This window comes from Sylvia atricapilla, chromosome 1 (assembly GCF_009819655.1).
Source record: "Sylvia atricapilla isolate bSylAtr1 chromosome 1, bSylAtr1.pri, whole genome shotgun sequence".
In the NCBI taxonomy this organism is placed as follows: domain Eukaryota; kingdom Metazoa; phylum Chordata; class Aves; order Passeriformes; family Sylviidae; genus Sylvia; species Sylvia atricapilla.
Window position 1 is genome coordinate 32233234 of NC_089140.1, and position 15187 is coordinate 32248420.

The 15187-nt window shown below is 39.3% G+C and overlaps 1 protein-coding gene across 2 annotated transcripts in view; it reads right to left on the reverse strand.

Annotated features, from left to right (window-relative positions):
• IGF2BP3 (insulin like growth factor 2 mRNA binding protein 3) overlaps positions 1–15187 on the reverse strand; it is a 112849-nt gene that overhangs the window by 42249 nt on the left and 55413 nt on the right. For both annotated transcript variants that reach the window (XM_066318729.1, XM_066318739.1), the window contains 2 exons: positions 795–846; positions 638–701 (listed from right to left, as the gene is read on the reverse strand). In XM_066318729.1, the coding sequence (XP_066174826.1) occupies positions 638–701; positions 795–846 (116 nt within the window). The remainder of the gene's footprint in view (positions 1–637; positions 702–794; positions 847–15187) is intronic.

A 15187-nucleotide genomic window follows, 5' to 3' on the forward strand; every position in this document is an offset into this window, starting at 1 on the left:
AATACAAATTTTTTGGAGGAAAAGTGTGCCCAAACAACGAGTAAGTAAAATGCTTTTAAATTTTAACATCTAGATTTTAAGTTCTCAATTACTGCATAAAATAGGTGGCCTGAAGTTCAAAAATACCAAATAAATTATTTTAGGTATGCAGACTACACCTTTTGCATGTCTGGAAGTAGCATTACATTTTTTTTATTAAAAAACCTGTATTCTGGTTAGCAGCTAGTGGGGTTTCTTTCCTGCTATTTTTGCTATGGTTGCTTGTTAAAAAACAGACATAAAAACAACGCATGTTGCAAGACAGTATCACCAAAACATAATTTTTAAAAAATCATTAAACAGTAAACTCCCATCCTCTCTCACTGGCAAATTAACTTTCTACTCTCCTCAGTAAAATAATTTCCTTCATTTTCTCATTTTTTGAAATTATTAATTTACTTTTGTTCAAAGTGAAAGGAAAGATGATTAAAAAAAAATTCTTAATTAAGGTTAATTACACCAGACTTTCTTAAAAGTCAAGGCTTAATTTAATGTTAAAATGGTGATATGATCAGAAGCAAAGCCGCATATAAAGTCACAACAACATGAATTCCAAAATGCAAGATAGGTGACAGGAACAACTAAATAAGATACTTACTGTCTAGCCTGGTCCTTATTGCCATATGTTACATTTACAACTGCAGTCTCCGTGTCAGTGTTCACTAGAAAAGAAAATTCAGCAGAAGGAGGGTAAATTCTGTGTGCACTCACTTCCCACTACAAACTTATGGGCAAATTGAGAGTGGAAATAGTACCTTGCTCACAGTTCTCCACAGTTCCATACTGAGCTAACAAACTATCCAGCACCTATAAGAGATAAAAGAAATGATAGATTTAAATTTCAAAGCAGATTAACAAAACAAAACAAGCCTCTAAAAAAACACCAGAATTTTAAAAATGATTGTAGGAGAATATAGATCATTTAACGCAGCTATTTCAACAAAAAAGAAATTATTATTCCAGGAAGAACCACCATACATGGTTGTTTTCTCTCTCATATCAGAAAATCTGCATTTAAAATTTCATTAATGTGAAAATCCAAAGTATAACTTCAGGAAGTCACACTGCACTGTATATTCCAAACTTTGAAAATAAACGTCCAAGTCACCTGTTCTCAGAGTGGGCTAAAGGAGAGGCAGAAAGAATTAGAGAAGAGCAAATCCAAAATAAAACTTCTTTTGTGTATTCCAAGAACATATATCTAACTTTGTCCCTGTTTGGAGTTGTCGGGGTTTTTCCCCCCAACACATTTTGGTTGTACATTAAAGTGTTATTCTCCTCCTTAGTGGGGAATTGTCTGTGTAGAGAAGGTAACAAGAACAACCAGCACAAGAAGAGATCTTTCACAATTATTTTAACAGATTTCACAAAGATCACCATTCCAGAAGAACCACTCAACTGTACCTTCACCATTATTTGAAAGTCACAAATAATTTTTCCTCCAGTAGAAAGCTAGGAAGAAACAGGTAAATGTACGTGACAAGGGGCGTAGAAAACAAATCTAAATTAAGTAGTTTTATTTTGCATAGTTTGTTTTATTCTAGTCAAATGGAGGATGAAGAAGGGGGAAGTACACAAAATTCTAGGGAAAAATCAGGGTGTCAGAGTATTCCTGTAAAAGCATTAGCACACCCACAGTTGTACCACATCTAAAATTCACATGGTATAGAGTTTATTTCCTTACTGAAGAGAAATAGTGTTGCAGAAAATGGTGACTCTGGCAGTAACTAGCACAGACACAAATGTATCATTGTGGTGTATTGCATCCTAGTTTTGTCTCAGAAATTTAACTGATGCTGGAAATGTTCACAATATACAACAAGAAGTGAAAAAGTAAGCTTTTTCACTTAAATCCATTAAATCCATTCTGTAGCAAAGTAACATTTTTTCAGCTAGCATCTTAAGGGGAAATGTAAGTAAGAAAGAGAGGAAACCCCTTTGGGAAAGGAAGGAAAGAAGGAAGCAAAGATAGAAGGAAGGCAGTAGGCACAAAAAAGCATCTGTACTGCTTCCCGTTGCAATACACTTCCCTTTGCTATATCGAGTGTGCACAAAACCCCAGTCCCTAAAGATATAAAAATGTAAAATTCAGTTTACATCTTCAAGAGATTAAAATTCCTAAATTATAATCTGTCAATTTGTCACATACTTTTACTGCAATGCAAAAGGCACTTCTAAAAAAGATTGCAGTTTATACCCCTAAACCTGAAGACAACTTAGATCAGTGTAATTTCCACTCTTTACCACCTACTAAAGTTTGAACTGCACACAGAGGTTTCAAAGGCAACATTTCAAACCAGGTATTTAAAAGGCAATGCAGTGCTCGCCAAGTTCAAGCAATGCATTACTACTTCTAACTGCAGAATTTCCCCATCCTTTTTGTAGAGATTCTAGTAAGTTTTCTTGGCAACTGTTTTGTTTTCATAGACAAGTTGTTAATTGTCCTCTCATTCTACAAGTAGAGATTAGCCTAGTCAGAGAGTTTGGCTTTTCAATCTCCTAAAAAATAATTTTTCTGCCACTCCTCAGATCTGACAATTGGAATCTAAGTGAATGTTTGCTCTGAAATTTGCTAAATATTGCTGAAGCAGAGATGCTTCAGGGGATTAAAATAAATTAAAAGTCTGTGGAAGATCCCTTTAAGACAATTGAAACACTGGCACAGATGAGTGGGAGAGTTGTGCAGTCCTGCAGGTCTGCAGCTGTACCTCAGATGAGCCAGGAGAGCCACAGAGGAAAACCTCCTTCCACAAACTCCTTGAGGGATCCACTGAAACCAGTGGGTGAGGTCAGGTGGGTCAGGGGTTTAAAACAAGAAAAGCAAAGCTTTTCCTAGCTTAGAGATCCCTTCTGAGATGTTTAGTTAAAACTGGATACCAAAGAGTTCATTAGTCTGATGAGGCAATTTCTTTGTCCCTACAGTACACAAACACCTATGCTGTTCAGACCATGCCACAATATGAGCAAATGTGTTTAGTTATTACATTTGAACTGTGCAGACCACCAGCTTATGGCCACTCTGCTCCAAAGCTGCATCATTCCAAAACGGAATTTAATCTTCATCCTTATTCATAGAGGAAAAGAGAATGCCAAAGGTACCACAACAGTTTTCTTGGTAATAATCAATATTTTGTAAGGTATTTCTATATTAAATTTATATTCTGGGCTAAGTATACCTGTATATTGAGATCCACATATTGAAGTCACCACCTTCACTAAGAAAATAAATGCTTTAAAGCTGAATCCACGCAACTTTTAAAAGACAAATTTTCTCTAAAAACTACTTTCAACATGTTTGTGATCAGCCATCGGAAACTTCTCAACACACTATCCCTTGCATCTGCTCCCAGGAGCCTAAGAACCCAAAGGCTACTTTGCTGTTAATGCTGAGGAGCAGCCCAGAATGGCATATTCAGCATCACACCCATCTCCACCAGGAGTTCTCCAATTATGCTGCACTTTAATCCTCTTCTGATCCATTTCAGTCAGAGATAGTGCCCATCTGGGCTTTAATTCAAGTGATTTGGGTTCCTATGTTCCTAAAAGAGTTGCTTTACTGAACAGATTTATGAGAAGTTTCCTCAAAGGATTGGAGCTTGCTTTAACCAAACTGAGGAACAATCCTCTTTGGCCAAAGACACTTGGTCTCTATAGCACTGTCTCTTCAGGAGAAACCTGAATTTTCATCACCATCAGCCTCGTGCAGAAGGATTTTAAGTGTGATCAACACTGCAGAGGTACCCTTTAAACTAGACTGCTTAACATGCACTAGTGCAAAAGTGTAAGCAGCTTGTGAGTGAGAAGCAAGCTTCATGGATGAGAACACTTTTAACTGAACCAGCTGATCCAGTTGGGAGAAGTCATTGCAGTCATATTCAAAGCCAGATCCTCTATTTTAACTCACTCTGAAAACACAGAACACAATTCCTGTGTGTTTTTTCCTTCACATGTATTTACTGCAACAGTCAGTTTCTAGTCACATCTTTCATTTCTTCATATGTCTCTCACTATCTTTTCCCTCTCCCCAAATTTTTCTCTCTAGCCCAAAGCCTATAGTTTTGGTGCAAAACAAACATGTTTTGTTTGAGCTGCGCTTCCGTAACACTCTTCGTGTACAGCCTTGTTGGGCAATCAGAACAAAATTCAAAGCCAAGTTGGTGGTGCAGCAGCAATTCTGATGAGCAGCTGAAAAGTTTATTTGTACAAATATTTAATCTAAGCTAGGAAAAAAAGGTCTTTCCTTTTCTTGAGCTCTCCTTCTAGCAGTTGTCTAAATTGGGTCTCCTGCTCTTGTTATAGCACAGATGTCTCTCTCACAAAAAGCTGCAGTCTTATACTGTGGACTTTCATTCATCAGGCTCTAAAAGCCAATTCTGACTTCATTATAAACAGCATTACCCTACACCAAGCCCCACAAACCGAGGCTGCTTTACATGGAAAAAAGAAAGAAGGAAACATTACTCTTCAGTGAAACCAAGAGCCTGATGCACACGTTAAAATACCACAGTTCTCATACAGATTTCACAGGTTTAGAAGTAGCACTTTTGAATAAATCAGACCAGTTGTTTTCTGTACTTTCAGAGCAGACTATTTTATACACATCATCTTATATTGCTATAGGACTTCTGCTGTACACTGTAAGGAAATTAGTCTCAAGACATCTGGTCTGTAAGCACAGTTATCCATATTGTTTCTCTCTCACACATGCACTTAGCGACAGGAATGTCACAGTAGTGCTGTCGAACCCAAAGCTATTTTCTCCACTCATGTAGACCAAATCTATTAGACCACCATCACCCCCTTGTTTCCCTGACACCTGTGTCATGTTGGCAAGGAATTAAAATTATACAACACAACTGAAATCATAAATAGCAGGGTTTAAAAGAAATAGATGTATTAGGGACATTCAGTGGAAAAACCATACAAATTTTTGGCTGCAAATACTTTGAGTGTACAGTGTGATTTAACAAACAATTTTGATTTAACAGAGGAGAGGTAGGGGTGAAGGAAAACAAAAGAGCCAGGTAAGGAAAGGAGAATGCAGGTGGGTAGAGAATAGTGCTGATATCACAGATACTGAGCCTGGCTGAACCACAAATGCCATCTGCACATTTAAAGTCCTTTCTTGATATATCTAAGTCCACACACACCCCAAGAAAAAAAAGTGCACCATAATTTCATTTTTCATTAATTATATGAATTGAGCCTAACTAGTCTGACATGGCCCCCATCAGGCCCTGGTGTACTAGAATTTGCAGTGCAGCAGAAGCAGACCTGGCATTTTGTGACTTGGAGGTGTGACATTATCTTGGCAGAGGTGTTGTTCCTCTCACAGCCCCACCAGCTGCCTACAACTAACCATGGTAAAATGGCTCTTCAAAGAACCTTTGGTTTGGTGTTACTTTTCATTGGTAAAAAGAAACAGCATCCCCAAAAAGGGTCCCCAGTTAGCATGGCTTCACAAGGAAAATTAAACTGAAGAAGCCTCTAATAAATTCCTGAGAGTTATTTTTGAAAGGTGTAATAACTGGATTACACTGCATTGCCTGAATGGAGACTGTGGTGGACAGGTGAACTCAGCTTCAGGTCACCAAGTGCATCTCCCACCAGCCTGGGCAGACTCTCTGAATCACTGCCACCCCTCCACAGCCCAAACATGGCAAGTTTGCCCATTTTCACCAAGAAGGTCAGAGCACCCTGGCTCCTTTTAAAGGCAAAGCAGCATGGACATGGAATACTCAATCCAGTACATGGTCTGCCAGGACACAATTATTTTTCCAAAAACCTCATGAAGGCATTTGAATAGGCAAAGCCAGTCTGCAATGGCTCAATGCACTGCAGCGTGTGGTGATGGTGTTTTTCATCTTGTAGGCCCTCCAAAACCCAGTTTACTGTCTCATGAAACCATGACCATAGTCTTGAAGAATCAGAAAAATAAGCCTGGAAGCTGCTGAAGTCATTGTTTGCACACACCAGAAAGGCAGTGCCTGAAAACAATAACTCTGGCTTATTTACCACATCCCATACAAACCCCGGAGTGAATTCTTCTCCTGGGAACTTACAGTTATATCCAAATGTTCAAAACTAATAATAAGTTTACCCTATAATACAATTCTGTTTAGGTGGCATTACCAGGGTTTTAAGAATGTAATGCTGAACCACAGAGAACAAAGACAAAATTGTCAAAGGAACTACTAATTGAGTGACCAATTTGGACACCAAAGGCTTGATTTTCCATAGTGCTCAGCACGTCTGCGTGTTCAAAGGGCAGCTTCAAAGCCACTTTTGGTAGTAAGGAGAACAGGGCACTTCTGCAAGGAAGACCTCAGGCTCATCACAAGACAAGCTGAAGACACTGTTAGCAACTAATAGCAACTTCTGCTTCGGGAGGTTAGCACAGCACCAGAGACCAGAACATGCAGGATTCAGTTTGCCGTGGCAACACTCAATTCCCCTAACCAAAAGGGTTTGTCTTCCTCAAAGCCCTCGACTTGCTACAAAATTAAGAAAGTCTGTGGTGAGTAACTGGGTCACAACTCTTATGGTCTAGTCATCTCCACTGCACAGGCTGGACTTGTTAGTGACAGCAGAGCCACCCTCTGGCCCCAGCCAATGTCCCTCCCTTCAGTGCTAAGAGCAAACACTGGGTCCCAATTTACCTTGCTGTTACCACGAGACTTCTGAAATGATCAATTAAAAAATTAAGGAGGTAAGAGATGCTGCGGATTATTTCAATTTCAGTGTTTCAAATTAAGCAAAAGAGAGAAAGCAACTGAAAATAGGTCGAAAGGTAGAGCATCACATGCAACTATAACTATTATAACTAACTCCACATACCACATGTGTTTAAGTACTTCCAGATAACATTGCTGGACCATTTAAATTTTTATATATATAGACACACAACCCTGTGTATATTTAAAAAAAGGTAGTAGAAATACAGGACTAAAAGCTTGCAAGCCACATCATTATTAAATAACAACATTTAAAAGGACTTGCCTTGAATCTGCTAAGTCAGAAATTGCTTAAAGAAATCGCATAATTACTGTGCTTTGCCAACAGAAGGTTGGTTGCTATATAAAAAAGAAACCCAACAAAGATAAGCAACATGATAAATCATTACAGATAACATCACATCAAAACTCCCTCCCTCTGCTTTTTTTTTTAAAATAACTCATACAATAGAAAAATTCACTGAAAGAATATTCTAATGAAGCTCTGAAAATAGAAGAAATTTCAAAAGAAATTTTTGGGCTACAAAATTAGCCCAGCTACTGAACACAGGACACAAAAAGTTCTCATGTGCTTTCATGTTCCCACATTACACCCTAAGCTGAAAATAGTCTCTTTAATGTCTGATATAGAAGAAAGATTAGTGTACATTATGCTAAGGATGTATGAGATGGAGAAAAAAAATCATAGTATCAAGGCTGACAAATGGCATTAAATGGTCTGCAAGGCTCAAAAAAGTACCTGAGAAATGTTTAAGAGAAAAGCAAAAAAAACCACTTATTAGATGCATGGGTGGCCTCCTTCACAAAGAGATTAAAGGGAGCAGGATAATTCAGTTTGGAAAAGAGTGAGAGGGAATGTGATACAGGTATTACGAAATAACGAATCATGTAGAGATGGCCAAATTGGCAGCTTCTATCCACCCTTCATCTAAATTAAATGAAAACAAGTATGAAAACAGAGAGAATAAGTATTTATGCAACATTATCTGAATGCAATTAAGCACCTCACAATATCTGCTACAATCCTTCATTAATCTCCCCTCTCTTCACACTGAAGGTGTAACTTCAAGCACAGTTTCAGATATCATTAGAGTTTATGAAGCAGGTTAACACTAATGATAATGCTCCTGATTCAGTACCCATCCTTTTTTCCAGAAAATTAAGAAGCACTGTCACACTGATTGGTCCTTAAGGGCAGAACTGCTGTTTTATGGAGCTAATCCCCATTCCCAGTAGCTCCTCGTGGGCAGTGCAGGGGCCCCCTCCTCCTCAGGCACACGGGCTACCAGGACATTTCTGTGGCTCGGCATGAGGGAAGGATCACATGCCGGGCTGGCAGATGGGTGTTGTGAAACGTAGTAGGATGCAGCAGCAACACTAGCTCATGTTCATCTGCCTGCCCTCGAACCCAGGCGGCCAGCTTAAGTGGAAACACTCTTCACTACTTCTACGATGTCATTTGTAGTTTGCCAAAGGGAAAGAAGAAGAAGAAGAAAAAAAAAGTTATAAAAGCATTACTATCCAATGAACACTCATTACCCAACTCTGATTAAATGACAGACTACACAAAAGCAAGGGAACCAGCACATTTTAAAAGAATGTTTGGAAAAGACACTGGGATAAAGGATGATTATTATGCTTTACTCACAGCACTTTATCAAGACACAATCGCTGCCTCACTGGCAGTTTCAACATTTTACTGTGGAGGCATCAAGCACTGGTCTCCATCAGGAAGGCTGTGGCTCAGGCTGACAGTGCAAGCTGCCATGTCCTGCTCCAGGCCATGAAAACTAGAACAGAAACGTTTATGTTTTTCCTTTTCCCTTCAACCTTTCAGTCCTCTCAATTTTGCTACCTCCATGTCATTACAGAAAATATGTTCTTTTTAATTGCAAGGTTTATCAGGGAAAATTGTATTTCTCCTATACACTTTACTCTCTTTTGTCTGTGTGTGCAAAAATAGCACTTTTAAAAGCTATTTTCTGTAGCTATTTAAAAGTCTTGATGCCACTTCATTACTGCTCTACAAGGCTGGTGCTAGCCTGATATTTTTAGTTTCAGCACAATAATAGTTTGTGCATTCAAAAAAATGCCTTCTGTAAAGCTGGAATCCTGCAATTATAACAAATATCTGCCAGACTAAAAAAAAAAAAAAAAAAAGAATAAAAAAAAAAACAATTTTCAAATCATCTTTTGGAACCTATAAACAATTACAAATTCCAAGAAATCTCTCTACAAGGGCACAGGCCTTTTCAAGAAGGGGACACATACATGAGAAGTGTTCCCTTTGCTACAGATATGACTCTGTTTTGTAGAAACAGAGCCAAGTCAGAGCGTGATACCAGGGATATCTTTCCTGGGAAGATTGTCCCATATTTAAACATTAAGAATTTCTTCCAAAATCTGCTTGTAACTATCAAAAAATAATAGAGGGAATCACAGAGGAAAATCCTGTAAAATGGATTTAGTTCACAGATCAGTGCAGATAAAAAGGAAGTATATTATATATAACTCAGATGGAGATCACATCTGAGACATTCCCTCTATTGTGCACAAGATGCAAAATGACAAGCTTTCAGGAAAAAGATATTCTTAACAAGCACCTCACTAGTATCTCAAATCTCTTTATAACCAGGAAAAACTATAAAAAGATTGCAGCATTTTTCTGGGGTTATAAGATTCCCCTTCTCCCTTTCTAAAATGGTCATCCATAGAAAGCATGCCATGCCTTTGGCTTCCCAGCAGTTCTGCTGTGGACGACACATTTCAGGTCTGGCCTCTATAAACAATGAGGCTCTGAAATACAAGAAACTGCTGAAGAAAGGGAACTGTTATTTGCATTTACAGAGGCTTAGAGACACATGGGGCTGCATTGCTGGATATCCTCATCCAAAACTTTCTCTCAAGCCATCAGTAGACATCATACACTTCCCCTCCGTAGACACGCTGGAATGACAAATCTCCTGCCCCTGAGCACAGACCATCAGCAGCTGTCCTACAACTCACAGGACAGCCCAGTAGTTAACTAGTTGTACTCAGGTAGTTGTAACAGCTATACCTGGAATTTTGCAAGCACTCCTCACAACTAGAGAAGATTTTCTTCCTTTTTTTTAAGCCCAGTTCTCCTCGTTTGTATGGCTATTTCCATGGAGAGGGGAGGAAAGAGGACAACCTTACCTAGTGCCCACTGTGAGGACTGGGCACTGAAAAAAGTAAGTGGAGAGGAGTTGTAGCAAGACTCAAGAACTGAAGCCTGGGATCAAACAAAAGCAAAAATTATATACACTTTATAGCAAGGAGGAGTGATCCTGGTAGAACAAGTACACCACCTTCAAGTGCTTGAGTTACTTGAGCTGCAGAATTAAATTGAAGTAAAATCCACAGTAAAGGTCTCCACAGTGCTAACACAGAGATGAAAGCTTTGCAAACAGCAACAATTACATGCTGTCAAAGCCTTCAGACTCCAAAAACATGAACCTTGGAACAAAGGGGAAAAAGGATTTTTGTGTGCAGAAAATTTGTCTAGTAAAACACATATTCTAGTAGCTACCTAGTCACTCAGTCATAAAAATTGAGGTATACATATTTTAAACATTCAAAACCAAGTTGCTAAACCTCCCTTAAAGAAGTATTAAAATAAAATTCGGTTAAAACAAATTTACCAACATCTGTGATATTTTCAAGTCCACCTTAAAGAATCGCAGTATTAAGACCAACTCATGCATTAATCTGACAGGTAAGGTTTAAGAATATGTTTACAAATAGCCAGAAACTTTTGAATGCAATTATCTAAACTAGAAATTAAGATTTCAAGAGATGCACTATGTTAATACCATTTGACCTATATATACACCAAAACAAAACAATTCAGAGTGTGAATGTTGAGTACTGGCTGACAGCTTATGGACTACAAATTACTTTTAAGAGCCAGTTTTGAAGGAGCAGTCAAATGAAGAGTAAGATGACTGGAACAATTCAAGGAGAAGGGCCACAATTAAATGAGTTAATTACATCTAGGGTGTAAGAGTGATCTTTGCTTCCATCTACTTGCATTCAGGGCCTTCTACAAAGTAGTGAGTTTTCCATTTGCAGCCATGCAGAATGTGTTCAGTCTCCAGCAAGCTCTCAAACATTGAAGTTTATTGTTCAACCACATTATTAATAAAATTAGGATGTTTTCCGTAATTTTAAAGGGAAAACAAAAGAAATGCAATCACAAAAGAGGCAAGTTTACACTGTTGCACTCACTCTGCAGTAATTATTATTCTATAGTTTTACAGCTCTGAAAAAAATCTACCCTCATTCTTCTCAAACATTGGGATTCAGAGGGGAAAGAGGAAATATTAAATAATGTGGAAGATAGATGGTTTTGGAGTGTTTGCTGATATTTTATTCAGCAGAGCTGTCCTTACTAAAAGTCATCCTTGTGCAAGAATCTGAGCCGTTTGATTACACCAGGTGCTAGTCTGATTCACATGGTTTTAAGAAAAACCCAACACAAACCCGCTGTTTTCCAGTAGCCTCGACTCAGTTTTGATGCAACTTCTCTCTTATGCTCTGAACAAGCACTGCAAATATTTGAATAAGTGGCTCAAGTTGTGTTTCGTTGTTGCTCCATAAGTAGCTGTACAAGCCATCCTCTGCTGAAAGTACTATAACTCTCTACATCAACGTTTCCCTGAACATTAATAAAAACAATCTGTAGCAATAAAATTTAAGAGTAAAGGTGAAGAATACTGCAGAGCATGGAGAAGTTGTATGCCATTTACCACTTTCACATTTACTGTACAATAAACTATGTTCCCTTGTCAAAACAACTCCTTCTCTATAAAAAAAAAAACTTTAAATTTAAATTTTTTGACATTTAAAAAGCCAGCACTGTTTAAAATAAGGGAAGTAGGAGTGTAAATCCCAGTATACGCCTGTATGAATGCACACTTCATTCTGATTTTTCACTGATTCATAGCTAAATACTCAGCTCAACAGAAGGGGAATTAGATTCTCAGGCACTGAGGAAAAGAGTACTTCAGTGCTTTGCTATTGACATGGAAAGAAAGTGGAGGCGGTGTAAGAGGAACTCAGAAATCTTGGTTATTCGCCTGTTGAATATTTAGGGAGCCACGGATCTTAAAATCCTTGCTCATGGCATCTGGATAAGAATGAACATTCTATTCATAGCTAAGGATAGCAAGAAGATGCAGAGAGCAGTAGTAGAAGACTGCTAGAACAGGGGAGAACTTTGTTTTGAAGCATAAGCAGCACTCATCTCCAGCATGGGATCAGCAGATGTGCACGACCAGCAGCACCAAAGCAGGGTAGCCCAGAGAGCCTGCAGGTGTAGCCAAGGGCTGCCCAGACAGCAAAATGAAGAACAGGCAGCTGAAGGAAGTGTAGCCTAGCTGGGAGGCTGAGGAGGATGGATGGACACAAGGACCAGTGGCCAGCCATTGCCAGGTCTTCCAGGCATGGAGGTGAAGAGTGAGGCAGGAGGAGTCAGGAGAGATTTCTGAGGGAACTTGATCTGTGCCTTGTAGGAAGAGACATTGATGAAGTCTCCAGCTATCGTGGAAGCAATAAGTTCTAGAGGTGCTTGCAAAATATGGGGCATAAAGAAAGTCATCTAAAAAAATCTCAACAACAGCATTTAGGAACAAGCTGCATCACAACCACGTCAGAGAAGGGAGCAAATAGGAAGATCAGGATCCCAGGTCAGTGGAATCCACACAAAAGCAGCTTCTCAATGCAAGGGAACATAGGATGAACACAAATGAGAAAGATGGAGAAATGCAGTAACAGAAACCTTAGAAGTCACCAAATATATGCTTCCTTATAACCACGTACTCTTACACACAGCACAACTCCTGATGCTTGGTTTCAGGGAGATGGAAATAGCTCAGCATGCTTAAACAGTCATATAACAGAAACCTTAAAGCCAGAAAACACAAGACAACACTGACAACATAATTTTCATCACCCAGATACTTGAAAGCAGGGGAGCAGGGTGAAGAATCAGAAGCATGACAGACTAGACCCTCTAATAAACACAGCAGAGCTGTGCTCAGCACAGAGGTACTCCAAGATGGTCTTCAGATATGAGTCAGCTGAATAAAGGTGGGCCTGGCTGCACATATTCTACTATAAAGACAGGTTCTTAAATCATGAATAAAGACTACAAGACACAGAGCACAGCATCTGAGAGAAGATGAGAAATATTTAAATGCCAAGAAAATAAATGCAAAAGCCCAAACAACCCTCTTCCCCTGTGAAACTAGAAACTTCCCAATAAGCAATGCAAATGTGTCAAAAAGTCTAAATAAAGCATGGACACTGAATGTGGAGAGCAAGTTTCTGCACCAGCACAGCTCCTGGAAGCACTACACGTGGCACCTTTCTGCTGACTTACTGCTCCAAACTGCAAGGCAGGACAAGCCAAGGACATCACAGGGATTCTTACTTTAAAGAGAGAAAATGCTCCACACTTTGGGCACCTTTTACCAACATTTAAGGTCTTTGACTTTAAATGAATCTGAGAGTTTCAGGCTAACAGGCTGCCATATTGTCCTCTCCAGGACATCACAACATCCCTGGCAGCAGGGCTGACACTAGAGGAGCTGCTGCCAGGCACAGAGGCAAGCTTAGAAACCTGAACACCCTTGGCTAGAATTGAAAGTCTAAACACTCCATACCATCCCAAAAATACATGCAAGCAGTTGGCCATTCTGCCACATAGCAACAGTAAAATCACTTTTTCCTCTGCTTACTTGAGAGCATGGTTAACTTTCAAATCAGCACGAATAGTAAGCTCAGTTATGGCAGAGAAAAATTATGGGATGGGGTAACATGGCCGAGTGTGCTGCAGTAGCCTGTGGAAAGCAATACCCCATGAGGTCTGGCAGCAGATCAAGAGCAGTCACTTCAGTTGCTTTTCAGATTATATAGCTTAGTGAAATTATTTTGGTAATATTCAGCCTTCTAAAAACCTCTCTATAGAAAGTGGTCTTTTCCAGTCCCTTATTGTTGAGCTCTTACCCACCAGTGCACATTGTGCTACTGTGGTTGTGCTGGCTACCATGCCAGCAGCACAGTAGTGGTACATGCTGCTGAACCAATGAGACCAGCCCGGAACATGAGGAATGTCTCCCTTTCCAACCTCCTCTTTAATTTTAGTGCACACACAGCTCTGCTGCCAGGGCAGGCCATGCCAGGCAGATATTTGATTTGTAAACAGACACTCCAACACGCTCATCTTAGCTGCGGGCTCCAACTTATCTGCCGTTACTCCCAACTAGCATGCAGGAAAATTTCTGTATGTAACCTTGTCTGCAATAGTGAGCTTTCACAAAAAAAAAAAAAAAAAAAAAAAAAAAAAAAAAAAAAAAAAAAAAGGCAGGTTGTTCAATACATTTTGATGACCATATCAGTTTTTCATTGAAGAAGCAGGGGAAAACCCAACTCAGATTTTCCCCTTGTCACCCTCCAGCCCAGTTCTGGGCTGTTCAGGAACAAAAGCACAATTAAGGCAGACACACTTTGCCTCTGCACACTATAACATGCACAGGGTGTGCCTTCTTTGTGGTTAATAAAGGTTCTCATGCCTTCCAATATGATAAAGGAATCACCTCAGGGGTAACGCTCTTAAAATATGAATAGCTGGTGACAAGGAACCACGCAAGCTTTATTCCTTGTGTTGACACCCACCAGGACAATGCAGGGCACTCCTTAACCTCCATCAGCAATGGCTATCAGAACAGCTCCTGAAGTGCACACCAGGCATTACCCCAGATAGACTTAACTCTGAGAAATTACCTTCGACCCTTCTTTTTCTGGCAGCCATTTCAATACACAGTCTTAGATATCTAATTTCAGTCAACTGGAGTCTTCTAAGGTTAAATTTATAAATGAGTTAATTTAATGTTCATTTCTGCATGCTCAGAGACAGACAAGACAGATTTCACTTTCAGTTTGCCTGGTATTTTTTCCCTTGATCCTTTCTCCTCACAAGAATGAACATTCACAAAAACATCAGCAACCTATTTCTAGATAAGACCAGGCCTTCTGGACTGATGGACCAACTGCTCCACTCCCAATCTTTCCCTTGAAGTCATCTCAATGCTAACTTAAACTGCCCTTTTTTTTTTTTTTTTTTTTCTGTAAATCTTGACTAAAACTAGAAGACAAAATTTCCCCTCGGTACATTGCTAAGAACAGGGCACTGTATGTGAAGGGATCTAATATAAGATAACGAAGCAGTGGGCTTTCCTGGGAATCAGAAATTATTTCCTCCTCTTGTTCTCCACCTCATCCCTACCCATTTTGGGTTTTTTAAGTAGAAAAGCTACCTCAATAAGTAATTTTATTCCCAATATCTAGCTAACAAAGAAATTCTAACATGACACTAATAGAGAACCCAAGTC